This window comes from Acipenser ruthenus, unplaced genomic scaffold (genome assembly GCF_902713425.1).
Source record: "Acipenser ruthenus unplaced genomic scaffold, fAciRut3.2 maternal haplotype, whole genome shotgun sequence".
Classification (NCBI taxonomy): Eukaryota; Metazoa; Chordata; class Actinopteri; order Acipenseriformes; family Acipenseridae; genus Acipenser; species Acipenser ruthenus.
In genome coordinates this window covers 92,146-120,000 of record NW_026708152.1, presented here as the reverse complement: position 1 = coordinate 120,000, position 27,855 = coordinate 92,146, and the positions used below count along the sequence as shown (strand labels likewise).

At 47.0% G+C, this 27,855-nt stretch overlaps 3 protein-coding genes and 1 pseudogene across 7 annotated transcripts; 2 read left to right on the top strand and 2 right to left on the bottom strand.

Annotated features, from left to right (window-relative positions):
• LOC131729842 (histone-lysine N-methyltransferase 2B-like) overlaps window positions 1–1,936 on the bottom strand; it is a 12,513-nt pseudogene extending 10,577 nt beyond the window's left edge.
• Window positions 1,937–2,500: 564 nt separating this feature from the next.
• LOC117434106 (gamma-secretase subunit PEN-2) lies at window positions 2,501–7,403 on the top strand. The gene is made up of 4 exons (XM_059020090.1): window positions 2,501–2,663; window positions 3,053–3,128; window positions 5,982–6,086; window positions 6,421–7,403. Exons 2-4 carry the CDS (start codon window positions 3,068–3,070, stop codon window positions 6,558–6,560), a joined length of 306 nt encoding a protein of 101 aa, XP_058876073.1. The 5' UTR covers window positions 2,501–2,663; window positions 3,053–3,067; the 3' UTR covers window positions 6,561–7,403.
• Window positions 7,404–7,950: 547 nt separating this feature from the next.
• Window positions 7,951–16,502, bottom strand: LOC117964944 (proline and serine-rich protein 3-like). 3 transcript variants are annotated; one of them, XM_059020088.1, is made up of 13 exons: window positions 16,377–16,502; window positions 15,687–15,817; window positions 13,605–13,713; window positions 12,892–13,187; window positions 12,261–12,406; window positions 11,978–12,078; window positions 11,520–11,605; window positions 11,291–11,424; window positions 10,239–10,411; window positions 9,104–9,766; window positions 8,777–8,933; window positions 8,508–8,589; window positions 7,951–8,116 (listed from the first exon to the last, which is right to left on the bottom strand). In XM_059020088.1, the coding sequence occupies exons 2-13, from the start codon at window positions 15,695–15,697 to the stop codon at window positions 8,077–8,079; spliced, it is 1,998 nt and encodes a 665-aa protein (XP_058876071.1). In that variant the 5' UTR covers window positions 15,698–15,817; window positions 16,377–16,502; the 3' UTR covers window positions 7,951–8,076. The 3 variants fall into 3 exon arrangements, with proteins under 3 accessions (XP_058876071.1, XP_058876070.1, XP_058876072.1); XM_059020087.1 differs by lacking the exon at window positions 16,377–16,502 and adding an exon at window positions 16,332–16,352; XM_059020089.1 differs by lacking the exon at window positions 16,377–16,502 and adding an exon at window positions 16,113–16,273.
• A 119-nt stretch (window positions 16,503–16,621) lies between these two features.
• LOC117434097 (protein lin-37 homolog) lies at window positions 16,622–23,896 on the top strand. Of its 3 annotated transcripts, none has more exons than XM_059020092.1 (10): window positions 16,622–16,712; window positions 17,626–17,682; window positions 19,403–19,478; window positions 19,784–19,834; window positions 20,132–20,161; window positions 20,582–20,667; window positions 20,982–21,142; window positions 21,613–21,756; window positions 21,996–22,069; window positions 22,369–23,896. In XM_059020092.1, the coding sequence occupies exons 2-10, from the start codon at window positions 17,649–17,651 to the stop codon at window positions 22,448–22,450; spliced, it is 738 nt and encodes a 245-aa protein (XP_058876075.1). In that variant the 5' UTR covers window positions 16,622–16,712; window positions 17,626–17,648; the 3' UTR covers window positions 22,451–23,896. The 3 variants fall into 3 exon arrangements, with proteins under 3 accessions (XP_058876075.1, XP_058876076.1, XP_058876074.1); XM_059020093.1 differs by having other exon boundaries at window positions 16,632–16,718; XM_059020091.1 differs by having other exon boundaries at window positions 16,633–16,818.
• The last annotated feature ends 3,959 nt before the right edge of the window (window positions 23,897–27,855 follow it).

Here is a 27,855-nt window from a genome sequence, read left to right as displayed (position 1 = left end):
CCATCACAGCCCTGCAGAACACTGTGGACTCCCATCACAGCCCTGCAGAACACTGTGGACTCCCATCATAGCCCTGCAGAACGCTGTGGACTCCCATCACAGCCCTGCAGAACACTTCAAAAGATCTTTTTCTGTGTTCGTTTTATTGTATTTTTTATTGTTGTGGAGCGCGTCCTCATTGTTAAGACGTTGGAAACAGTCTATGCAAAATAAGGAGTCTCTATGCAAACGAGTCACGCTGAATTGATTTAAACACACACACCCCGCCACCCACTTGACCATGCATTAACACACACGCTGCTGTACAGCGCCCTGCAAGACAACAAAACGAGTGTATTTAAATACACAGTACCGGCGCTGCACTGCAAATCACCCAACCCGTGCGTAACTAAGAGAAAAACAAATCTATCAATCCCATTACTAAACAGCCAGGTCAAATGAAACGACCGGCACCATATCACTCAGCAAAGTTTACACACTGTAGCAATGCGATTTCCCTTGATCTCCACAGAATCGCTACAGTCAGTGCACACCACTGCACGATCGGGACGTCAAAATGCACATTACGATGCTGAAACCTCGTATCCCCTGTGCAGATGCAGAATTGCACGCTAAGTGCTGTTTGTTTTCAGCGATGCACGCTTACTTTACGTGCAGGCTAGTTACTGGGCTGTATGATCACCGATGTCATTTTCCCTCCATTATTTACACACAAAATCTCTTACAGCACCCATCCTTAAGTTAAACGATTTGCATTGCAAACAAAAAAAAATAATGATAGCTGGCAATCCTTGCACCGTGCACACATACACCCCGCCATCGCACATTACAGACAAGCGGTGATTTCCACTTGTTTTTATCGGGATGTGACAAGTGTACGCGGTCTGGTATTTCACACAACCTGCTCAACACACACACAGAAGCACCATTAATCCACACAATGCGTTTCTCATGAACTTTAGACTTCTGTGACGTGCTATTCTTTTTACATACAGGATAATATTCGTGGAACACTATCATTATTATTATTATTATTATTATTATTATTAGGTCACACTGCACATACGCGCAGTTGCTCCATTTTAAATGTATTTGTCACAGACCAACCATTTTTCTAAAATGATACACACTTGCATTATTTAATTTTTTTGTAACCTCCATTATTATTTTACACAATAACTTTCGGCACGTTTCTTCCGTCTCCTTGTCGAAATGAATGCGGCTCCTTACCTCCTCGCTCCCGCTGGAGCTGTATCCGGCCTGTCGGAGGCGGCAGTGGTTCACCGCTAGCCCGAGCAGGCGGATCAAAGCCAGGTCTTCATTCGGCGCAAAGCCGAGGCTGCAAGGCCTGGCGCCTCCCGCAGCATCCCCGTGTTCAACCAAGCGCCTGCCGACCTGGGAGCGTTTCTCTGACCGCAACCGACTCCGGGAGCCCCAGGGCCGACCCGGGAAGCGGCCCCGTGCAACCGCTGAGGTGCTCAATCCTCCCCCGGCCGCAGGTGCCGCTGATCCGGATCCCGCCGCCGCCGCCGCCATCATTATCGCAACAACAACACCGAGGCTACTTTGGGACTGGAGAGAGACGAGGGAAGGCGCGAGATGGGGAGGGGAAACCGGGGCAGGCTGGGAAACCGAGTCTTTCACCCGGAGCCCCGGACGAACACAAAGGCTTTAAACATGGATCAAAACGAGTTTCGGGGCCGGCGGTTGTTTGTAAAGTAGTACACCGAAGTAGGGTCGCGGTCTGAGGGGGTTGTGAACTGTGCCGCGGTGAGGATGAAGTCAAAGTATGGTGTGGTAGTCCGGGCAGCGAACTACATCACCCAGCGGGCTCCGCGCGAAAAGAACTGCCGAAGAAAATGGCCGCCTTCTTCTTGGACGGTTCGGCAGAGTTTCAGCGAGTGCGAGAGGCGGGGACTACATTACCCAGAGGGCAAAGCGCGCACCGTCAGCGCTGTCAGCATTTGTAATAACCATTCAAAAAAAAAAAAACTTTAATTGAATTCTTTAATTAATTCATGCATTTATTACAACTAAATATAGTAATACACACACACAAGTCATTTCTTTTCTTTTTTTCTTTATTATTTTGATGAGAATGAACGCTGATCTCTTTAACTGTATACTACACAATAAACAATGTATTTTAATTTGTCCTAGTAAGAAGGAACTAACACTTCATATTAAAGCAACCAGCAATTGAAAAAAAGAATCAAACATATTAATTACACTGATTAAAATAAATACTTTTGGTACGGTTGTTTAAAAGATGTACTATTATCGTGTATGTTTATGAATTAATACCCCTGGTGTTGTACGATAGTTTTATTATTATTATTATTATTATTATTATTATTATTATTATTATTATTATTATTATCTGTGTGTAAATATATGTTGTGCTTTTTTTTTATTTTAAAAGATTGTTAAATTAGGGTGCTAGACACGTGACCTTGCAGCATAAACTACTCAACCCAGAATGCAGCGTAAACTACATCTCCCAGTGTGCTTTGCTCTTCGTCGCGTCCTCAAGCAGGAAGCGGGTGTGTTCGGAGCGAGTTCATTTCGCTGAATTCTTCGCATCCTTCTTCTTGTTGTTGTTGTTGATTCGTTTTCTCTCTCAGCTGAAGTGCGGTTGTTTTTTTCACCTGGAATCAGTAACGGTAAGGTGGAATAATTTAATGAAGAAACGACAAAATAAATAAATAAATACCAACAACAACAACGACGAATTGGCTCGTGATGGTAGCATTAGATTTACAAACAAACACAAAACCGCAGCTTTTAATATTTTATTAAACAAACTGCGTTTAATGTTTAAAGACTAAAGTTGTGTGAATGTCGTGTTTTTTGGTGTTATGGTGCTTTACGACATAAGTTGTTACTTGCCGGTAACCGGTTTCCTAGGCAGCACCTAAAGAATGGGTCCGCCATTGGATAGACAGGAGCGATGTTAAGACAGTGCATGGATCTCAGTCGCTGTGTGTATAATTGTGCCGCGGTGAGTTTCCTGTGTTCACTTGTGTTTCTGCTGTTTATTTTCTTACCACAGCAATCGGTGTGAACCATGAATCTGGAGCGCATGCCGAACGAGGACAAGCTGAACCTGTGCAGGAAGTACTACCTGGGTAAGAAACACTGAGAGCAGCCTGCTCACACAACCAGAGAGAGAGAAACACTGAGAGCAGCCTGCTCACACAACCAGAGAGAGAGAAACACTGAGAGCAGCCTGCTCACACTACCAGAGAGAGAGAAACACTGAGAGCAGCCTGCTCACACAACTAGACACAGAGAAACACTGAGAGCAGCCTGCTCACACAACTAGAGAGAGAGAAACACTGAGAGCAGCCTGCTCACACAACTAGAGAGAGAGAGAGAAACACTGAGAGCAGCCTGCTCACACAACTAGAGAGAGAGAGAAACACTGAGAGCAGCCTGCTCACACAACCAGAGAGAGAGAAACACTGAGAGCAGCCTGCTCACACAACCAGAGAGAGAGAGAAACACTGAGAGCAGCCTGCTCACACAACCAGAGAGAGAGAAACACTGAGAGCAGCCTGCTCACACAACCAGAGAGAGAGAAACACTGAGAGCAGCCTGCTCACACAACTAGAGAGAGAGAAACACTGAGAGCAGCCTGCTCACACAACTAGACACAGAGAAACACTGAGAGCAGCCTGCTCACACAACTAGAGAGAGAGAAACACTGAGAGCAGCCTGCTCACACAACTAGAGAGAGAGAGAGAAACACTGAGAGCAGCCTGCTCACACAACTAGAGAGAGAGAGAAACACTGAGAGCAGCCTGCTCACACAACCAGAGAGAGAGAAACACTGAGAGCAGCCTGCTCACACAACCAGAGAGAGAGAGAAACACTGAGAGCAGCCTGCTCACACAACCAGAGAGAGAGAAACACTGAGAGCAGCCTGCTCACACAACCAGAGAGAGAGAAACACTGAGAGCAGCCTGCTCACACAACTAGAGAGAGAAACACTGAGAGCAGCCTGCTCACACAACTAGAGAGAGAAACACTGAGAGCAGCCTGCTCACACAACTAGAGAGAGAGAAACACTGAGAGCAGCCTGCTCACACAACCAGAGAGAGAGAAACACTGAGAGCAGCCTGCTCACACAACCAGAGAGAGAGAAACACTGAGAGCAGCCTGCTCACACTACCAGAGAGAGAGAAACACTGAGAGCAGCCTGCTCACACAACTAGAGAGAGAGAGAAACACTGAGAGCAGCCTGCTCACACAACTAGAGAGAGAGAAACACTGAGAGCAGCCTGCTCACACAACCAGAGAGAGAGGAACACTGAGAGCAGCCTGCTCACACAACCAGAGAGAGAGAAACACTGAGAGCAGCCTGCTCACACAACTAGAGAGAGAGAGAGAGAAACACTGAGAGCAGCCTGCTCACACAACTAGAGAGAGAGAGAAACACTGAGAGCAGCCTGCTCACACAACCAGAGAGAGAGAGAGAAACACTGAGAGCAGCCTGCTCACACAACCAGAGAGAGAGAAACACTGAGAGCAGCCTGCTCACACAACCAGAGAGAGAGAAACACTGAGAGCAGCCTGCTCACACAACCAGAGAGAGAGAAACACTGAGAGCAGCCTGCTCACACAACCAGAGAGAGAGAGAGAAACACTGAGAGCAGCCTGCTCACACAACCAGAGAGAGAGAAACACTGAGAGCAGCCTGCTCACACAACCAGAGAGAGAGAAACACTGAGAGCAGCCTGCTCACACAACCAGAGAGAGAGAAACACTGAAAGCAGCCTGCTCACACAACTAGAGAGAGAAACACTGAGAGCAGCCTGCTCACACAACTAGAGAGAGAAACACTGAGAGCAGCCTGCTCACACAACTAGAGAGAGAGAAACACTGAGAGCAGCCTGCTCACACAACCAGAGAGAGAGAAACACTGAGAGCAGCCTGCTCACACAACCAGAGAGAGAGAAACACTGAGAGCAGCCTGCTCACACTACCAGAGAGAGAGAAACACTGAGAGCAGCCTGCTCACACAACTAGAGAGAGAGAGAAACACTGAGAGCAGCCTGCTCACACAACTAGAGAGAGAGAAACACTGAGAGCAGCCTGCTCACACAACCAGAGAGAGAGGAACACTGAGAGCAGCCTGCTCACACAACCAGAGAGAGAGAAACACTGAGAGCAGCCTGCTCACACAACTAGAGAGAGAGAGAGAGAGAAACACTGAGAGCAGCCTGCTCACACAACTAGAGAGAGAGAGAAACACTGAGAGCAGCCTGCTCACACAACCAGAGAGAGAGAGAGAAACACTGAGAGCAGCCTGCTCACACAACCAGAGAGAGAAACACTGAGAGCAGCCTGCTCACACAACTAGAGAGAGAGAGAAACACTGAGAGCAGCCTGCTCACACAACTAGAGAGAGAGAAACACTGAGAGCAGCCTGCTCACACAACTAGAGAGAGAGAAACACTGAGAGCAGCCTGCTCACACAACCAGAGAGAGAGAAACACTGAGAGCAGCCTGCTCACACAACTAGAGAGAGAGAGAAACACTGAGAGCAGCCTGCTCACACAACCAGAGAGAGAGAAACACTGAGAGCAGCCTGCTCACACAACTAGAGAGAGAGAGAAACACTGAGAGCAGCCTGCTCACACAACTAGAGAGAGAGAAACACTGAGAGCAGCCTGCTCACACAACCAGAGAGAGAGAAACACTGAGAGCAGCCTGCTCACACAACCAGAGAGAGAAACACTGAGAGCAGCCTGCTCACACAACCAGAGAGAGAGAAACACTGAGAGCAGCCTGCTCACACAACCAGAGAGAGAGAAACACTGAGAGCAGCCTGCTCACACAACCAGAGAGAGAAACACTGAGAGCAGCCTGCTCACACAACTAGACACGGAGCTAGACAGACTGAACTAGGTAGACTTCCTTTAGCCCCTGAATCTGTCCTGATTGTTAACCCACTGATCTCCCCACGCTGTCCCCAGGCGGCTTTGCCCTGCTCCCCTTCCTGTGGCTCGTCAACGTGGTCTGGTTCTTCAAGGAAGCCTTCATGAAGCCTGTGTACACGGAGCAGGCGCTCCTCAAAACATGTGAGTCTGGGGGAGAGGGCGGAGGAAAGCAGGAACACAACGAAAGAAAGAAATAAAACATTGTATCACTGAGAAAGCCTTCGAGTCCAACAGGTTCTTCTTTATTGGTCTTACTAAGATTCTTTTCTCGTAGAAAGACCTCGTGTAAGTTTTATGAATTAAGGCCCCCGGTCTTGGCACAATCGCAGTAATAAAACCACTCGGAACGACTGCATACAGCAGCGCGGGAAATGACACTTCAAGACGGGATGTCTCGATGTAAGAGAAGGCGTTGATCTGTCTGTCTCTCTCTCTGTGCGTGGCTGACCCCCCCCTCTCCCTCTCTCCCTCTCAGATGTGAAGCGCTCGGCGATCGGGCTGCTGTTCTGGGTGGCGGTTCTCACCACGTGGATCACCATCTTCCAGCACTTCAGAGCAGAGTGGGGCGAGGTGGCGGACTACCTGTCCTTCACCATCCCGCTGGGGATCCCCTGAGAGAGAGAGAGAGAGAGGGGACCCCAGAGCCCTCACCCCGCTCTGCCACTCAGAATCACATCCACCACGTTGCTTTAAACAGTCTCATTGTCTTTCTGTGTCTGAAACATTCAGGATGTTTACTCTGAAAACCTAATAGATTCTATAGATATATATATATACTGTGTGCCGCATGCATTGTGCTGTTCTGCTCTCTCTCTCTGACTGGGTTTGTAATGGAGATCAGAACAGTTCAATCTGCTTGTAATATTGTTTAATTAAAGGATGAAAATGATGACGTGTTCCAGAGTGCCAAAAGTGCGCTGAACCCCCCGCCCCCCGCCCCATACAGGAAATGTTCCCCGTTTTAAAAGGAATGCAGAGATTTAATCAGCCTTCAGCTGTTTCATAGGAAAGAACCGCGTTTTGTGGAAGTTTTACAGTAGCTCCAAATTAGCGTCTATATTCCGCTTGCCTGTAATTCCACGGGTGGGAATAAGACTCCTATTGCACAGCGGTTTCACCCATTCCAGGTTTTAATACGAGCTTGATCAGCCCCAGTGTGTCTAGGTAACAAGCTCAGGTGTGTCTGATTATTAAACTCACTGTAAACACCAGGAATGGATCACACTGCTTTGCAAGGGGAGTCTCATTTCCGTCCCTGAATTAACTTGTATAATCACTGGAAACACTACCGTGGCAGCGACGGCTCAGCCTCATCTGATTTGTGCAGCACAGCACTAATACTTCAGACCCCATCGTCTTTCATCACTGATGAATTGCACACGCTGTAATTAATTAAGAACAGATACTGGGAGTGCTTTGGTTGCGGGAGAAATAAATTGTTTTGGACCGGAAACTAAACTGGTGTCACACGATCGCCTTTCTTTCTTTCTTTCTTGTGATAAAGTTTTTTAAAAGTTCAGCTGTCTGCTGATGATAGGAGCCCAGTCCACTCCCTGGTGACGTCAATCAGTCCACCAGCGTAGGGAGTAATGCTGCCATCTAGAGGCCAAAAGGAGGTACTTCTGAGACGAGTGCACAACCATGGGATCTAGAAGTTGTTTTTAGGACTGTTCTATAAAATCCCATTTTGATTAATGAAATAAAGCTTTTCTACAAAGCAACTTTTACAAAACCTTTTTTTTTCTAAGTTGGAAGTTTCTGAATTTTTAGTTTCTGAAGCGCAGTTTAACAGAAGAGAATAATACTGTAGGGAACACCCTTCAAAAATAAATTACTAAATAAATCAATTCTTTAACTAGCCCTTCAGGTGTTGTGAAAGGGGGATTACAGACTCGTGCTGGTTTGCATGAAGAGCATTTCACTGCACTGAGGGGGAATCAGCCTGGATTACATCAACCCCCTGGCAGACAGCATCCATCACATTACACTCAGGGGGACTGCAACATGAAGCCATGACTTACACAACAATTTATTGACAGTAAATAAAAATGAAACGTAGGCTTGTACAATGACACTAGAATATCCTCTCTCTATACATTTATACAGCAAAGCTCTGAGGAAGACGTCTCCTTCACTCGTCCCGCTCCTCCTCCATCCTCACGTCGACCTCACTGCAAAGAAATCAAACCGAGATAAACGAGCGACCCACAAGACCTCGGGAGCTACGCTGAGGGAACACGAAGCCACTTTCTCAGTCTAGTCTCCTGGAGCCAGGTTCCAAGCCACGCTGTGGCTTCGTGTCCCCTCAGCTTCACAGCTGCGGTTTCCCCTCAATAACGGGCCGGCACAGCAGGGGAGACTTGGGGCTCAATACAGGCGACTCAAAGGGGCTAACCCTTATAAAAGTGTCCTGCAGTATTGGCAGTCGCTGTAAAGCTTAGAGAGATGCTGTTTGCACATTACAAAAACATGGCTATACTAATAGTATAACCAAGGGGGGGGGTACTGCGACATCACTGTAACAGCACAGCTAATGCAAGAGGGGAAAGTGGGGCTGCTTACCAGAGCTGGCCCCTGATCCAGTCTCTCTGCTGCCGCAGAACCTGCAGTAAGGGGTCGTCATCAAACTCCACTCCGTCAGAATCTGAGGAAACAGACACCTTGTAACAAACCCCAGCCAGGAGTTAAAATGAAGCGTTGTCAAAAGGGCATGAAGCCCACCACATGGGCTCGAGGTGTCGATTTATTTCACAGTCCCTCGCAGTCTTTTCCATGTATAATTGAAGGCTGTGCACACGTGCATGGAAAGAGGGATTGTCAGTCTCCTTTACCTGCAGCGTCCTGAAGGAGCTGGGCGATGGCTTCGGGGGGGTGGGGGTCTCTGGGAGAAGCCGAGGAGGGGGCTACAGGACGGGACGCCTCTTCAGGGGGGTCCAGGGGTTTCGGAGGGGGCGACGGAGAAGGGGAGAAGAGTCTCTCTGAAACGACCTGAGGGATTAACAGAAATAATACTCATATTGAGCTGATGAAACACCCGATAATGTTTTGACATCTCTGATGAAAAATAAAATGAAAAAAAAAAGTCGCAAACGACTGCTTTTAAAGCGAGCGCCTCTCCCTGCATTGAAGCGCTCCAGCCCATTGTAAATAACGCTCACCTGTCCCAAAGCGCTCTGAATGGGGGAAGGTGGGACGGCCTCCTCTCCTCTCCTCCCCCCCCTCGGCCTGCCCTTCTGCCCACTTTTACCCCTGGACACTCCCGGGGCGGATCCCGAAGCCTTGCTCCTGATCCTGGTCTCCCTGCTGGCTGCTCTGCCGCTGCGCTCCCTCCCTCCTTCCTTCCTGGGCTGTTTCTCACGGGCAATTCCCTCCCTCTCTCCAGCAGTCCAGGCCGATGCCTCTCGCTCCCTCTCCTTGCTCCTGGGCTCCGCTCTGGAGGCTGCGCTTGTCTGGGGGGGTTGGGAATCAGTAGAGGGGGGCTCCTCGGAGGTGCTTATTTCCGAGGAGCTTGCCTCCTCGCTGGGGTAGGGGTTACATTCCCCCTCTCCTGGCTGCTCTCTGCTGCCCGAGGCCCCCCCTTCCTGGTGTGGGCAGGGCAGCACGTCACACTGCAGGTGGAGGTGAGGAGGGACAGCGGCCCGTCTCCTCTCTCCCTGGCTGCTGCTGTGGCACAGTGAAGGGCTGGCCACGGGGAAGCCTGCGCGACGCCCGGCTGCTCCTCCTCTCCGGCTCTCTGGGGTCACCTCATCCAGCCCGGGGGGGAGCCTGCGAGGCGGGCCGGAGGAGGGGAGAGAGCCGGCATCTTCATCTTCATCTTCCTCCTTTCAGCAGAAGAGAATCAGAGATCAAAACGCAAACGCGATTGATCCTAGGGTTACGTTTTTTAAAATTAGTCTTACAGCAGATTTATTTATTTATTTATTTATTTTAAAGCCCCAAATAACAAAAACAAACAAGAACAACTGGAACATAAAAGCAGCCAGCTTGTGTTTGAGCGCACGGTGTCACTGGTGCAACGCTGAACCCAGGGAAGGGAATAAGACTCCCATTGCAAAGCAGTTTCATCCGTTCCTGGGTTTCGCTGCGAGTTTGATAATAAGACACACCTGATCAAGCTGGTATTAAAAGCTGGACTGGTTGAAGCTGCTGTGCAACAGGAGTCTTATTTCCAGCCCTGGAATCCTACTGCTAGACGACGTCACGCGGTCATTAATCAACACGAGCGAGATCGGACGAGCAGAGAGAACCACAGCGCTGCGGTTCGAGTAGCGCGGCGCTCTGGGGGCTGCTTACCCAGCGAGGGAGCCTGGCGGGGGGAGAGTGGGGCCCTCTCCTGGGCAGCAGCAGGGGAGGCGGCTCCCTCGCCAGCTCCATCTTCCTGCGCAGACGCCACTGGAACAGGATATCCTCCTCCGGCCGCGCGCGGGGCAGAGAGAGACGGGGCAGCCGAGCGGCGCTCAACGCACCTGCAATCACAGGACTGAGACATCAGCGCTGGCACAATCATATAGAGAGAGGGAGTGTATAGCAGACCCTGATAGTGATGAGATCCAGCCCTCTGAAATGTCTTTATAATATATAGCACTAGACCCTGATATTGATGTGATCCAGCCCTCTGAAATGTCTTTATAATATACAGCACTAGACCCTGATATTGATGCGATCCAGCCCTCTGAAATGTCTTTATAATATATAGCACTAGACCCTGATATTGATGTGATCCAGCCCTCTGAAATGTCTTTATAATATATAGCACTAGACCCTGATATTGATGCGATCCAGCCCTCTGAAATGTCTTTATAATATATAGCACTAGACCCTGATATTGATGTGATCCAGCCCTCTGAAATGTCTTTATAATATATAGCACTAGACCCTGATATTGATGCGATCCAGCCCTCTGAAATGTCTTTATAATATACAGCACTAGACCCTGATATTGATGAGATCCAGCCCTCTGAAATGTCTTTATAATATATAGCACTAGACCCTGATATTGATGCGATCCAGCCCTCTGAAATGTCTTTATAATATACAGCACTAGACCCTGATATTGATGTGATCCAGCCCTCTGAAATGTCTTTATAATATATAGCACTAGACCCTGATATTGATGTGATCCAGCCCTCTGAAATGTCTTTATAATATATAGCACTAGACCCTGATATTGATGCGATCCAGCCCTCTGAAATGTCTTTATAATATATAGCACTAGACCCTGATATTGATGCGATCCAGCCCTCTGAAATGTCTTTATAATATATAGCACTAAACCCTGATAGTGATGAAACTCAGAGATAGGAGCTCTATGCACAACCTCCTTCACCTCCCCCCCCCCGGGTTACCTGTGGTAGGGTCGATGAGACTGGGAACCCTAGGTCCGTGGACTGGCTCATCTGCGCTGACGGGAGAGGAGAGGCTGGACGATCCCACACCCTCTGAACTCACTGGGGCTGAGCTCCCGCTGAGCGAGGACTCGCTGTGGAGAGAGCAGACACAGCCACAGCCAGATGAGAATGTCTTTAGAGACGTCTTCAGTTTCTCTTTTACTTCCAAAAGCAAACCCTCCCCTACCTTCTTTGCACCAAGCGCTGGGCCTTTTCCTGCAGCCGGAATATCTCAGGATCCCCAGGATCAGACCGGGAAGCATCGGAGAGCTCCTTAACAAACACACACACACACAATAAAGAGGTGAATATTATCCTTCAATCAGCCATCCATCCTCACACTGACACACACTTTCTTTAGGAGTCGCACTGAACACTCAGCTAGTGGAATATCAAAGCGACAGGCGACCCCAGAACCTGTCAGTCGAATCACCGCGAGGCTCAGTTTCAGAGTTGCAAATAAATGTCATTTTAGAACATTAATAAATAGTTTTTAAAAAAAGTGACAATTTTTAAGTGGCGACCAGTCGACCTATTCAGCAATATTTTCCCCTTAACTGTCCCGCTATCGTGTTCTGGTTTCTATTTGATCCGGTCTCACTCCTGGAATGACTACAGGTGCTTCCTTCCACAGCAAGGACTCACGGGGGAGCTCAGCCCTGTGTCTGTGTACCCCAGAGCAGATCTGTGACGAGAGGGGGGAGACTGGAGCGGAGAGCGGCCGGTCCTTCGCAGGGGATCAGGACCTGCAAAGGGAGGAGGGAATCAGTAAAGACTGCAGTGAACGCATCAGGGGATCAGACTGCTGTGCCACGGGAGTCTTACTTTTTTGGGTGTTGCTATCTGAGGGGTTTATAAACAGGGTTTCAAATCTACCTTTGGCCGCACTCCCAGCCCGCTGAGGGAGCAGCAGTGCAATAAAACGCACCTTTGCTGGGGTCGTGTGTGGGAGTGGAGCTGGAGGGAGGGGAGGTCTCCAGCCACCAGAACGCTCGTCCCTCTCCACCAATCGCAGCCCTGCGTTCGCGGTCCTGGCGGCTCTGGGGCTGCCCGTGACGGAAGCGCTCGATGTACCTGCAAATCCAAACCGCGGAGAGTGAGCGAAGAAAGAGGAAGCAGGGGGAGCCGGGGGACTAAGGGTTAAACACCGCTGTGTCTGAAGGGTTAAAGTCCAGCGCGGGGGCTCCAGTCTCACCGCTGTGCGTTTCCAGAGCTGCAAGTCAAACCATGTAAAAGCTGCCTCTGTTTGCCCCCCCCCCAAAGAAACACAGCGGTCCAAACAGTTTGACTGCGTGGCCGATGAAGAAGCAATAAAGACACGTTTCAAGGATTCAATCCACTTTGAGACGAGGCACTTTTAGGGCAGTATTAATGCAGGACAGCTTGTGAACATCTCTATTCAAATACTTGCCAGAAGTGTTGTGCTCACATCACAGTGCTATTGCAAACTGGCACTGTGGCAGCATTTTAGCAAGGATGCTAGGCGACTTTATATACTTCAAAAGCTAATAATAATCATAATAATAATAATAATAATAATAATAATAGAATACATTTACCTGGCCAACACTGACTCATCATGAGCCCCAGCTTTCATGTCTGCAGGCTGGGGCTTTCCTGTCAGGGCTGCCCGCGGTGCTGCAGTGCTTTCGGGGGACCCAGTGGTGTCCGCTCCCTGGGAGCTGTGCTCGGTGGAGGGCCAGGACTCGTCGAAGCTGGCCTGGAGGTCCGGGACCCGCCTCCCCTGCAGCAGCAGGTTTGCAGAGGCCAGGAAGCTGGCGTCGGCCGGGCTCAGGGGCTGCTGGGGGCTGGAGTGGGAAGAGAGGGGCTTCTGGATCCGCAGGGGGCTCAGGATCTGAAGGGAGAGGGAGGTAGAGCAGGGACGGGAATAAGACTCCTGTGCAGTTAGTCTTATTTCCATCCCTGAGAAAGGTTAAACATATTACTATACAATTCAGTTAACAGCCCAGTGTGTGCATGTTGTCATTGTTCTGCCTCCTTACATCTATAGCAATGCTAAGATCACATCCCGCAGTCTAGTATTAAATCAGAGACCTGCTGTTACATGTTTAAGGAAACTATGAGAAGACTCGTTTTAACCAGGAGGGATTTCAAGGCAGGGAGATTATCATCTCCGACACAGCTGGCTGTCAAAACAGATCAAAAGCGACGCTGCATCTGGGTGCTTTTACAATGGGGGGGTGCCCGCTAGTACAGGGGTACCCCCATCAACCCAGATGAAAGCAGCGGGAAGCCCGGGGGGAGCCCTCACCGCATGCTGCTGCTGCTGCCTGGGAACCCTCGTCTCCTGGGAAGGGTGGTAGTGCTCCCTGGAGCCTCCCAGCGCTGCTGGAAACGGGTTCTGAGTGGAGAACAAGGCGCTGATCGGGGAGAGCAGAGGAACAAGGTTACTTAACAAATGGAGCTTACATTGCTTCCCTATGCTTTGCAATGCTTTCACTATGATAAACTTGACAATGCTTGCACTGTGTTTATCACACTGTGCAATGTTTTCACTATGATAAACTTGACAATGCTTTCACTGTGTTTAATCACACTGTGCAATGCTTTCACTGTGTTTAATCACACTGTGCAATGCTTTCACTATGATAAACTTGACAATGCTTTCACTGTGTTTAATCACACTGTGCAATGCTTTCACTGTGTTTAATCACACTGTGCAATGCTTTCACTATGATAAACTTGACCTTGCTTTCACTGTGTTTATCACACTGTGCAATGCTTTCACTGTGTTTAATCACACTGTGCAATGCTTTCACTGTGTTTAATCACACTGTGCAATGCTTTCACTGTGTTTATCACACTGTGCAATGCTCTCACTATGATAAACTTGACCTTGCTTTCACTGTGTTTAATCACACTGTGCAATGCTTTCACTGTGATAAACTTGACAATGCTTTCACTGTGTTTATCACACTGTGCAATGCTTTCACTGTGTTTATCACACTGTGCAATGCTTTCACTGTGATAAACTTGACCTTGCTTTCACTGTGTTTAATCACACTGTGCAATGCTCTCACTATGATAAACTTGACAATGCTTTCACTGTGTTTAATCACACTGTGCAATGCTCTCACTATGATAAACTTGACCTTGCTTTCACTGTGTTTAATCACACTGTGCAATGCTTTCACTGTGTTTATCACACTGTGCAATGCTTTCACTGTGTTTATCACACTGTGCAATGCTTTCACTGTGTTTAATCACACTGTGCAATGCTTTCACTGTGATAAACTGGACAATGCTTTCACTGTGTTTATCACACTGTGCAATGCTCTCACTATGATAAACTTGACCTTGCTTTCACTGTGTTTAATCACACTGTGCAATGCTTTCACTGTGATAAACTGGACAATGCTTTCACTGTGTTTAATCACACTGTGCAATGCTTTCACTGTGTTTATCACACTGTGCAATGCTTTCACTGTGTTTATCACACTGTGCAATGCTTTCACTGTGTTTATCACACTGTGCAATGCTTTCACTGTGTTTAATCACACTGTGCAATGCTTTCACTGTGTTTATCACACTGTGCAATGCTTTCACTGTGTTTATCACACTGTGCAATGCTTTCACTGTGTTTAATCACACTGTGCAATGCTTTCACTGTGTTTAATCACACTGTGCAATGCTTTCACTGTGTTTAATCACACTGTGCAATGCTTTCACTGTGTTTATCACACTGTGCAATGCTTTCACTGTGTTTAATCACACTGTGCAATGCTTTCACTGTGTTTAATCACACTGTGCAATGTTTTCACTGTCTTTTATCACACTGTGCAATGTTTTCACTGTCTTTTATCACACTGTGCAATGCTTTCACTGTGTTTATCACACTGTGCAATGCTTTCACTGTGTTTATCACACTGTGCAATGCTTTCACTGTGTTTATCACACTGTGCAATGTTTTCACTGTCTTTTATCACACTGTGCAATGCTTTCACTGTGTTTATCACACTGTGCAATGCTTTCACTGTGTTTAATCACACTGTGCAATGCTTTCACTGTGTTTAATCACACTGTGCAATGCTTTCACTGTGTTTAATCACACTGTGCAATGCTTTCACTGTGTTTATCACACTGTGCAATGCTTTCACTGTGTTTAATCACACTGTGCAATGCTTTCACTGTGTTTAATCACACTGTGCAATGTTTTCACTGTCTTTTATCACACTGTGCAATGTTTTCACTGTCTTTTATCACACTGTGCAATGCTTTCACTGTGTTTATCACACTGTGCAATGCTTTCACTGTGTTTAATCACACTGTGCAATGCTTTCACTGTGTTTATCACACTGTGCAATGCTTCTACTGTGTCAGCTCCAGTCCCTACCCGGATTTCATGGCTGTCTCGCTGAAGGCTGGTGACACTGTCGTGGGCTGAGTGTCTTCACAGCGCAGGCATTCTGCTCCGATCGCGGCTCCGCGTTTAATTACAGCCAGGATAACGACACTCAGGACCGCCTAGGAAGATACAAGTGAAAAGGTGTAATATAACAACCAAACACGGGCTGTGTCGGAATTATCTTTAGGCCCTCTCCATAAAACGTGTATTCTTAAAATTATAAACTTAATTTAAAAAAAAAAAAATGTTTTGTTATCATTTTAATTACAAGTGGTCCGCGCTCCAATATTAATACAGAACAAAATTGCATTTGTAAACAAAAATAGAGAGAACATTTAAAACGCTATAAAAACGATTACTTTCACTGCTACATATATCGTATTGTATTTTACAGCTTGTTTTATTTAAACGTACGTTTTAGTCGATGCCCTGAGTACCTAACACGAAACAAATCCGACGACTTTTACGACAATTTCTGAAATGTCTTACTATCGAGACGTTTAATGTCCGACATTTGCACAGAAGGCTTTCTGACATTGCAATGTAATTTACCGCCCTTCCCCGTGGATTCAAATACAATAAAACAGCGTTTTAATATGCTAAAAGGCTCCCTGTAATTACTGAATCAATTACATTCATTTTTGTTACTCTCTCGATAATTTCAGTGTATTTACGTACACAGAATATCCTTCCTGTCTTTCTGACGCCCAACTGAAACCGAACTGCGCGCCCTACCGGGGATCAACCAGTCACCAGGCAACCGAAAGGAAACGGACTATAAAACTACATTTCCCATGGGGCAGCAGCGGCGCGTTCTTGTGAATTGTAGTCCAAGCTCGACCGGTCCGATCGCCAATCGGATTTGAGTAGTTTAGAGGAGTGACGGCGCTGTGCACCAATGAAACCAAGAGGCGGTCCTCGGAATTGACGAATGGGGGAGAGGTTTTGGTGTTGCGCGCGGAAGAGGAAAGTCCGTTACCGGAGCTGTTCCGAAGTTGAAATTTTTGTGAGCTGGTAAATGTAAACATTTTTTTTTTATCGTTTATTTCTTTAAGATTTAATTTTTCTTTATCATACAAACACCAGAATAACATTATCAAAGAGTTTGATGATTGCTGAGGTAATTAAATGTGTATTTATGATTAATTTACTGTGCGCTGACTATCATGGTATAATAATAATAACAGTAGATATATTGACTCGTTCATTTGAAAAGCCTAATTTGATTCAAACTGTTCTGTGAAAATTGTTTTGAACGACAAACCCACAAGTGTGTTATTATATAAAGCTTAGTTTGGTATCTGTCAATGCTGGCCGTGTCAGTACAGTTTGATTATAACGAATTACAAGATTTCAGTGAAACACACACGTTACGTTTTCACGGAATAAACCCAGCCGGGCTGGATAGGAAGCATTGAAACAAACTGTTTTACAAGATCTCTCTCGCATGCTGTGCTCAGATACCGTATCGCTATGCTGCATGCTTCACGCCGGCATTTTGATAAGTGCTATCTCTCCAGATCAACGTTAGTATTCACATGGGATCCAAAGTTTCTGAACTTTGCAGAGAAAATAACATCTGTAGGTTTAATTTCAAACCATTTGCACATTCTAATATGTAATATGCACATATTCTCTCTCTCTCTCTCTCTCTCTCTCTCTCTCTCTCTCTCTCTCATTTATATATATATATATATATATAGAACACCATTACATCATGTAAGAATAAATCATGAATTTGAATGTAAACAATAACAAGTCGTTGTCATGCCGTCAAAAACCTATAAATACCTCCAATGTTTGGATTCAAACACAGGCTCCCTTGAGAAAGATATGTACAACATATCGAAATGCTGGGCAGCTGGCTCTTTGAGCTAATATATATATATATATATATATATAATTTTTTTTTTCCTCTTATTTACAGGTTGAGGACAAGTTAGAGTCGCAATGCTGCAAGTGAAAATTAAAACAGAAAAACCAGGTAAGATAAACCACAAAAAATATATATATTATAATATATAATAATATATATATATATATATAAAGGGCAGCTGGCTCTTTGAGCTAAAATATATCTATATATATATATTATCTAGGTAAAGTACCTTGCTCAAGGGTACAGCAGCAGTGTCCCCCCACCTGGGATTGAACCCACGACCCTCCGGTCAGGAGTCCAGAGCCCTAACCACTACTCCACACTGCTGACTCCACACTATATATAGTGTTTTTTTTATCCAGGGTACATGGATGATGTTGCAACTTATTTTGTAGCAATCCAGATCCTTTTGAGTTTTAGTTGGTACGGTTGATTCCTCTTTGTTTGATAGATGATGCAGCCAGAATTAGGCAGAGTGGCATCCTGTAGAGAAGAGATACTGTAAGCACGTCCTCCTGGGAACAGGGCTTTCTGAACTACCAGAACTACACACAAAACTGTGCAGCAATTTCCTCTCTGAATATCGGACGTGACAGTCGATGCTTTGAGAACAGCGTTATTCAAAAGCAATAAGCGACAGGCGTGTAAACTCTTTACACAGCTGAAAACACGCACCTGCACATTACTGGAACATAAGAAATTCTAGAACGAGAAAAGGCCATTCCGGCCAACCTGTGCTCGCTGGCTTTGATGCAAGCGTGGTCCGTTATCACTCTGGAGAGGAAGAACAAAAAAACCCGAAGCAGGTTAATAGGAAAATGAAACCTCTGGGAATCCATGGCTAGACTGACCGCCCTTCTTCCAGGCGGCTAGCTAAAGGTCTGATTGTGGTCACAGAGGAGGTTATACAGTATTGTTCATGACAGCATCCAGTCTGTTCTGGAACGATACGATAGCCTCTGCTTCAACAACTCTGTGCATAGTAATGTAAGCTAGAAGCAAAAGGAAGTGCAGACTGACAGTCCGCAGAGGCCTCCAGATTGAGGTGAAACCGATCTGTGAATGTTCAGGGGGAAAGCAAATCAGTTTTGTTTCAACTCTTGAAAAAAAAAAAAATCTCAACAAATAAGTAAAATCAAAATAACACTGTTTATGAAACGCAAACCGTCTGGCCCCCCCTTCCCTAACCTCAGTCCTCAGTGCTGAGGATGTGAGAGATGGGCGGTGGGGTTCAGAAGTGAACAGCCCGGGGCACTTCAGGAAGTCACCGACCTGAGTGTCTCTCTCAGTTCCTTCATTACAAACCCGCTTGCCAGCACATTATAAATGGCAGCTTTACCCTGTTTCAGGGTATGTTTTTGTTACTGATAATTATGCCCCGGTTTCCAGGGAGTCTCTGAATCTTGTGCACGGTTGCAAGAGGGGTCTGGTTTCTCTCTATGAATCTTGTGCACGGTTGCAGGAGGGGTCTGGTTTCTCTCTATGAATCTTGTGCTCGGTTGCAGGAGGGGTCTGGTTTCTCTCTATGAATCTTGTGCTCGGTTGCAGGAGGGGTCTGGTTTCTCTCTAGTCTCTGAATCTTGTGCTCGGTTGCAGGAGGGGTCTGGTTTCTCTCTATGAATCTTGTGCTCGGTTGCAGGAGGGGTCTGGTTTCTCTCTAGTCTCTGAATCTTGTGCACGGTTGCAGGAGGGGTCTGGTTTCTCTCTATGAATCTTGTGCTCGGTTGCAGGAGGGGTCTGGTTTCTCTCTAGTCTCTGAATCTTGTGCTCGGTTGCAGGAGGGGTCTGGTTCCTCTGTAAGCTCTGTGGTGTTTTTTCTTCGTAGATCTGGAAGCAGTAAGCGCTCGAAACCGGCTGGATGCTGTCCTGCAGTGCCTGGTGGAGAAGAGTGACAGTGAGAGGCGAGTACAGAGCTGCTCAGGGTTTGCTAAATATCTGATGTTGATAAGCAGAACACCCCACAAGTGCATCGCTACTCCAATCCATTCTCTGCCAATGCAGAATGGCTGCGTGGCGTATTTGATTTCTTCATTTTATTCCAAAAAATAAGTATTAAGATTTTAAGGGGACCGGTGATAATGCTGCTAATAACAGATTTTATGTTAAAATCTTGTTCAGCAATCCTTTAAGATTATTATTATTATTATTATTATTATTATTATTATTATTATTATTATTATTATTTCTTTCTTTATTCAATTATCAGGGACCAGACGGAGGAGGAAGCTGGGAAAATGGCTGCAGATTCACACAGCAAGTATGAATTACATTTATTTTTTATTTATTATTATTATTATTATTATTAGTCTGTTTCTGGTTATCTCTCATCCAGTTCTTTTGTATTTACATTGTTATTGTATTGATATTTCTTGAGTCTTAGCAAATATAGAAACCCAGCATGAACTACTGTGATCATTAACAGGACATGTCTCAACTGCACAGCACTCGGACGCACCCTTCTGCTGGTAAACTGGAGTCGGTGTCGCTGCTGTCGTGAGTCCTGGTATTATTAGGTAGTTTTCTAACCTCTTCTTGTTTTCGTTTTGCTCTCCAGGGATCTTTCTCCTTCTTCGTCTGGAAAGCGGTAAGCTCGTCCACCTGGCTGCTGGATTTCGAATGCGATTCAATTGATCAGCCCGTGCAGTGATGATCAGTGAAGCTTTGAACTGCTGTGGGGTGAAAAAAACAACTCGCCACCCACTTTAAGGTTATGAACCAGACAGGAGAATGCACTGGCAGGTGGTTTAACTTTAACTTGACCACCGAACCACGTTTCTTTATTCAAATACAGTAGAAATCTCACTTATTTTTTATTATTGTTTTTATATAAACTGTTAATTTGAGTGATTTTATATTTATTACGAGACTTCCCCACATCATTAGCACGTTAGACCTCTTCTCAAGGGCCCTGAAAAGGTTACAAGCTGGAAGGGCGCTGGCTTCACGAGGCAGTGGCTCGGCTCCTGGGTGTAAACAGCCTGTTCTTGTGCTTCTCTGTCGGCAGCCCTTCCGCAAGGTTCCCCCACCATCGCAGGAAGAAGCGCAAGGAGATGGATGATGGCATGACAGAAGGCAGCCAGCACAAGCCGAGTAAGGATGCCTGCAGTGAACCCTGAAGCAAAGCAGGCGATTCACGCAGGAACGCGCGACGCACCGTTTTATTAGGGCGTTGAGAAAGACGTTCTGTTGAAACCCTTTTTTTTTTCTGTGCTTCTATCAAATGTCTTTTATAAGCGTGACCTTGCGTTAAACAAAACACACAAAGTATCACGGGATGCGTAATTAGGAGGGAAATGTTATACAGGAGATAAAAAATACATTTTGAAAATAATGAACTCGTTCGACTGCTCAAAACGCCCTTGAAACTTTGTCGCTGCTGTTTTGTGTATCTGTCTCCGATCCAGACGCCTACATCATCAAGCTGTTTGACCGCAGCGTGGACCTGGCGCAGTTCAGCGATGGCACCCCGCTCTACCCCATCTGCCGGGCCTGGATGAGGAACAGCCCCTCAGTGAGGGAGCGAGCGCGCTCCCCCAGCCCTGCGGAGGGACTGATGGAGGAGGAGGTACCAGCACTGCCCTGGAACGCAGGGAACACCCAGCCGCTTGAACCCTGGGTCCAGGAGACCACCGGGAGACCTAGCTTGACGGTATCAAACCCCAAGGCTCCCCTGGTGTGCCGTGCAGTGGCCTGAAACCTAGTCTCCTGAAGCCAAGTTCCAAGCCACAAAGTGGGTCCGTGTTCCTTTAGCTTCAGAGAGGTTTCCTCATAACCTAGTGTTGAATTAAAACAAACTAGCAAATGACCCATTTACTTTTAGCATGTGTATGTCCTATTATAGGACAGGATGCTGAACAGAAGTTAAAAAGCACGTTTCTTTTTTTTTTCTTACCATGTAACAACCTTTAAAGTAAAATTTTAAAACGAATGCACTTGGGTCGTGGGCTCTCAAACCCTAGATCGCATCTCCAGCGAGCTGCCTGTGTGAGTGCAGGCGTGTGTATAATGCTGTGGTCTGTGTCTGCTGCCCTGCAGGTGTCCGACCTGCTGAATCAAAAAGCTCGGAATGTCTACCGGATGCCCGCCCCCACCTCCTGCTCCGTGAACTCCTCGGGGGAGCCAGTGAACCTGCGCATCCCGCCTCCACTGCCCTTCACTGAGACACCTCTCCTGAACATGGTAAGCCAGCGGGCACAGTGAAGCAGTGACATGTCCCTCACACACACACACACACACACACTGCTCCCTCAGCCCTTCACTGAGACATCTCTCCTGAACACGGTAAGCCAGCGGTTACCGTTGGTTTCCCGTTCCGCTGTTGTGAGTTGAGTAAGGTGAAGTGATTGCAGTGCAGAGTTGGTTGTGCAGCTGTGTGGATTTGAAACGTTCAGCGCTCAGTGTTCAGTGTTGTGTTCCAGACCTCCGAGTCCTCGCCGGCTCCCTCTGCTCTGCTGTGCAGCCACATGCAGCGCTGGAAGAAGATCAGGCAGAGGTGGGTATGAAGGGAGCGCTGATGTCAAAACATCATTTACTGGCGTGTGTTTTCTTCCATAAAAGTCACGCAGCAAAGGGTTCATTCGTTTTAATACCTTTTATCACACACTTTAGTTCAGTCTCGTAGATCTATGTAGCTACATGGTGTTGTAAAATATGATGGGACAAAATATCAATGGGCAGCTTCTATTGTCCACAGCTCCCGAAACACCCGATCATGGATTCGAGGAGACAAACATTTCTGTTAGTGCCTGCATCAGTTACTAGGTCTCTCTCTCTCACCTGTGTTTGTTTCAGGTGGAAGGACTCATCCAACAAGAACCAGCTGCGTTATTCTGAGAGCATGAAAATCCTGAAAGACATGAACGAGCGGCAGTGACTCCTCTGTGGAGCCGGCTCTGTGCAGACAGGCTCTCCCAGCTGAGGGGAGCGCGGGGGCTGGTCTGCGGGCTCTCCCAGCTGAGGGGAGCGCGGGGGCTGGTCTGCGGGCTCTCCCAGCTCAGCCTGTCTGCACAGAGGGGAGCGCGGGGGCTGGTCTGCGGGCTCTCCCAGCTGAGCCTGTCTGCACAGAGGGGAGCGCGGGGGCTGGTCTGCGGGCTCTCCCAGCTCAGCCTGTCTGCACAGAGGGGAGCGCGGGGGCTGGTCTGCGGGCTCTCCCAGCTCAGCCTGTCTGCACAGAGGGGAGCGCGGGGGCTGGTCTGCGGGCTCTCCCAGCTCAGCCTGTCTGCACAGAGGGGAGCGCGGGGGCTGGTCTGCGGGCTCTCCCAGCTCAGCCTGTCTGCACAGAGGGGAGCGCGGGGGCTGGTCTGCGGGCTCTCCCAGCTCAGCCTGTCTGCACAGAGGGGAGCGCGGGGGCTGGTCTGCGGGCTCTCCCAGCTGAGCCTGTCTGCACAGAGGGGAGCGCGGGGGCTGGTCTGCGGGCTCTCCCAGCTGAGCCTGTCTGCACAGAGGGGAGCGCGGGGGCTGGTCTGCGGGCTCTCCCAGCTGAGCCTGTCTGCACAGAGGGGAGCGCGGGGGCTGGTCTGCGGGCTCTCCCAGCTCAGCCTGTCTGCACAGAGGGGAGCGCGGGGGCTGGTCTGCGGGCTCTCCCAGCTCAGCCTGTCTGCACAGAGGGGAGCGCGGGGGCTGGCCTGCGGGCTCTCCCAGCTCAGCCTGTCTGCACAGAGGGGAGCGCGGGGGCTGGTCTGCGGGCTCTCCCAGCTCAGCCTGTCTGCACAGAGGGGAGCGCGGGGGCTGGTGAGGTCACTGTTCTCACTGCTTTCTCAAGGATGAATGTTCTTTTTTTTTTCGTCGTTTCTGCGTCACCAGTCATAACCTCTCCGTCCCTGAAGATCCTTTGCTGGTGTGCAGTGGCTTACCTGGCTGTGGTAGAGATCACTGGGCTTGTGCTTCGGTTCTGCTCTCAATGTCTGCAGTGATTTACTCGCGTTTTAAAAGTTTTGCATTTGTATAATTCATCTTAAAATCCGAATTTGTTTTGTATTTGAAAGTGGACCGCCTACCCAAAACGTTCCTGCCAGGACTTGAACCTGAAGCGGGTCCCGAAGCATCTAAATAGCGCTACTTGGGTAATCAAACGGATCTAATATTAAGCAATATTCATGACTGGCTGCACCCACAGCACATGGAGTCTTTACAGACGGACCGGACTTCTCTATCTCAGCTGTCCTTTTGTATCCTTACTGTATTATACAAAAAATACAAATAACACTCAAGTTGTGGAAAATTCAAATTGCAGTAAATGCGTGTGTTTTGTTGTTATTGTCACAGTTGCCTTTTTAAAATGGTGTTCCGTGTACTGCGAATAAAGGAGTAGATAACGTTGGGATGTTCGTTGACTCTCTGGCTTGTCCACACAGTTTTATTGAGTACCAATCACTGTCAATATATCAATATGCTCGTGATCAAACCAGCTCCAACCCCTGTAGATATTATCTGCAAATGTTATTTTACATTTCTTTATTGTTTTGATACAGAATTATTTTGATTTCACTTTGTTTCCGAATGTGCACAGCATTCATCACCAGATACTCCCATATCCGGTGATATACAGCTAGGGCCAAAGGTTTCGCATCCCCTGGAACAACAAAAGACTATGAACATCATTTAGATCTTTTATTTAACGTCATGTATTAAAATGTCTGTGAAGTATATGGAAACCCACAAAGCGACGGTATGTAATTCAGTATGTTAACGTAACGTTCTTCAGCAGGTTTCATTCGACTCTATGAAACGTAGTTTAATTCCTTAGGGTGACGCTGCAAAACTTGCAGTCACAGCTGTAGAGGGCGTGCTCGGAGATCTACTTTGCATCTTGTCGTTCATATCTATGGCAGGTGATTGTGTTTAGCATGTCGTGTCGTAATCAGGTTCTGGTCAGAGCAGTGGTGAACGCGCCAGCCGCAGTGTACTCTGTGAACAGCTGAGGGGGAGTTTTCAACTCCGGAAATATGCTTCCTGTTTATAGCTAGTTCTCCTTTTGAAGGTGGTTTTAGTTTTCCTTTTAAAAGTTCTTTTTCAATATTTAGAGGCTTCAAACAACAGCACTGGGACAAATATTCCACCATTCAAACAGCTGCTGCTTGAAATGTCAGCGTGTTTATCTTGTGCAGATTGCTGTCCGCGCTCTGTAAAGTCTGAAGTTCGTCGTCAGTATAAAAGCAGAACTTGCTTTTGCCTCTGTCTGTACCTGGGCTTTCAGATAACAAAAACTCACATGGCTTGTATCTTTACCAGCATAACAGAACAAATAAAAAGGGAAGCCAGTTTTAATGTGCCAGGTGCTGTATCACGACTTCCTTCTATATTCCCGCTGTTCTCAGAAAACGACATGTTGCAGGAGTAGACGATTCTTAGAAGACAAGCCGGGACACTGACTAACAAACCATGAGGCTTTTCTCATCCGAGCACCATTAGAAAAGACTTGACCTTCTTCACAGTAACAAGACGCTGTCGTGTTCAATGCACAGCATCATGGTGTGAAAGGCGTGCCACGCAGGCAAGCCCTCGTTTATCCAGTCTGGAGGCACTACAGATACTGCAGGAGGACAGGGGCAGCTGAATAAGCAGGGTGTGTGACGGACACTGGATAATATATATTTTTTGGTTTTTCTTGACCGCTGAGCTTGCAAGCACGCCCAGGGGACTGAACCCAGGGCTCCTTCCCGGTGAAAACGCCGCTCAGGTAGAATATTGTTTAACGCATTGGCACGAGGCGCGGTTCATGAATCATCGGGTTTAATTCTGGCGCTCTGTGTTTTGTACGAGGTGCACGTCTCTGTAAAACTGCGGTTGGTTGATGTGTGTGGCACGTATTAAAAAAATAATTACGGAATTAAAAACTGCTGCTCAAAACAAAAATAATAAAACTAACTGTGAAGAGAATGCAGGGAAGTGAAGTGCATTTCATAAGCTGGGTTTTCATTTCCTCATTCAATGAACCGGTTTGATCCGAGCGATTACAGCAGGGACCTCTCCATTCAACGCTGGGAGAGTTTCACATGTATTCTCTTAAGCTCTGGGCAACAACCCTTTCAAAAAACAGCAATTTGAAGAGCAGCAGAAACGAGACGTGCGCTGGGCATTGTGCAATGTGTCCCGCATCTCATACAGTGTCATTGTAACCAGTGCAATGTGTCCCGCATCTCATACAGTGTCATTGTAACCAGTGCAATGTGTCCTGCATCTCACAGTGTCATTGTAACCAGTGCAATGTGTCCCGCATCTCATACAGTGTCATTGTAACCAGTGCAATGTGTCCCGCATCTCATACAGTGTCATTGTAACCAGTGCAATGTGTCCCGCATCTCATACAGTGTCATTGTAACCAGTGCAATGTGTCCCGCATCTCATACAGTGTCATTGTAACCAGTGCAATGTGTCCCGCATCTCATACAGTGTCATTGTAACCAGTGCAATGTGTCCCGCATCTCATACAGTGTCATTGTAACCAGTGCAATGTGTCCCGCATCTCATACAGTGTCATTGTAACCAGTGCAATGTGTCCCGCATCTCATACAGTGTCATTGTCACCAGTGCAATGTGTCCCGCATCTCATACAGTGTCATTGTAACCAGTGCAGTGTGTCCCGCATCTCATACAGTGTCATTGTCACCAGTGCAATGTGTCCCGCATCTCATACAGTGTCATTGTAACCAGTGCAATGTGTCCCGCATCTCATACAGTGTCATTGTAACCAGTGCAATGTGTCCCGCATCTCATACAGTGTCATTGTAACCAGTGCAATGTGTCCCGCATCTCATACAGTGTCATTGTCACCAGTGCAGTGTGTCCCGCATCTCATACAGTGTCATTGTAACCAGTGCAATGTGTCCCGCATCTCATACAGTGTCATTGTAACCAGTGCAATTGGTTATTCAGAGTAGCGTACCTCTCTGGTCTTTACAGTGTCTGTACCCATGCTCTGGGTTGGAATGGATGGGATGGAAATCAGACTCCTATTGCACAGCAGTGTCATCCAGTCCAGGTTTTACTACCAGCTTGATCAGCCCCAGTGTGTCTAGCTAACAAGCTCAGGTGTGTCTTATTATTAAATTCCTAGTGAAACCAGGAATGGATCAAACTGCTATGCCATGGGAGTCCTATTTCCATCCCTATAATGGTTATAGTTTCCAGCTCCATACAACGGCGCTGGAGCCTTTCTAAAAGTGGGTCGGGCCGGGTTGGTATAAACTATTTCTATGGAAAAATGAATCCAATTTAACAGCTATGTCACATATTGAAGCAGGTTATATATTTCTAGTCTACTGGGTATTTAAAGCCTGCAAGAACAATATTACTGCACTACTAATAATAACGAGCTTGTGATCTGAATGCTGGGTAGTGAGTGGAGTCCCACAAACATCCTTTAATTTACTATACAATAAATTACAGGCTTGTTTTATAAAACAAACAAAGAAAATGATCATGTAGAGCATTTACATTGATAAAGAAGAAATATACTGATCCTGTCTGCAAAGTGTTTGTTTAGCTTTATAGCCTGTGGAGCTAGTCTTTATTTATTTATTTTTAAAGTTCTCCAGTTATTTGCTGCTTCAGACACAAGCCCCCCTCCGTTTAAAAAGTGCGTGGGCAGGGGCTCGTTGGCACCGTAGATATATTCGTGATAATATGTATTAGCAGTAACCTTGTATGTGTGAAAACCGCAGACAACCTGGCCCTCTGAAGCTGAGGAGTGTGGGGAGAACAACGCTCACAGCTTCCTCCAAAGAGGGTTTTGAGGCGGAAGGAAGTGGCAACATCACTTGCAGAGAGAAGCTCTGCAAAATAAAACAGGGTTATTGATCAGGACATTAAAAAAATAAGAAGAAAAAAACAGCATTTTCAGCTCTGCAGAAAGACAGCAAATGAAGTGCATGAAAGTATGAGAAACTGTCCATTGGAGTGTCTTTAACTTTTTCATGATGTCATCAGTCCTGGAGGATCATTCCACTCCAGGCTTGTTTAACAGGGGCAGGGGGATCTTCAGGGTCTGGGTGGAGGGTTAATTGATTCAATCAAACACTTTATAACCGGGTTCAGGTAGAAAGAGCAGGCGGGGAAGGGCCAGCTTCGAGCACCCCTGCACGTCAGCATTACTCTGGATGCGTGCATGGACAGCATTTAAGTGGATATGGAGAAGAGTCCTTTAATAGATGACCTCACACTGCCTACATCAAACTGAGTGAACACCACAGCTGACCTATATTTCACATCGGTTGAACCTTTTAACATTAGTGTAACCCACACTGCCGTCTCAGAAGCAAAACCAGCACACAGTCCGGC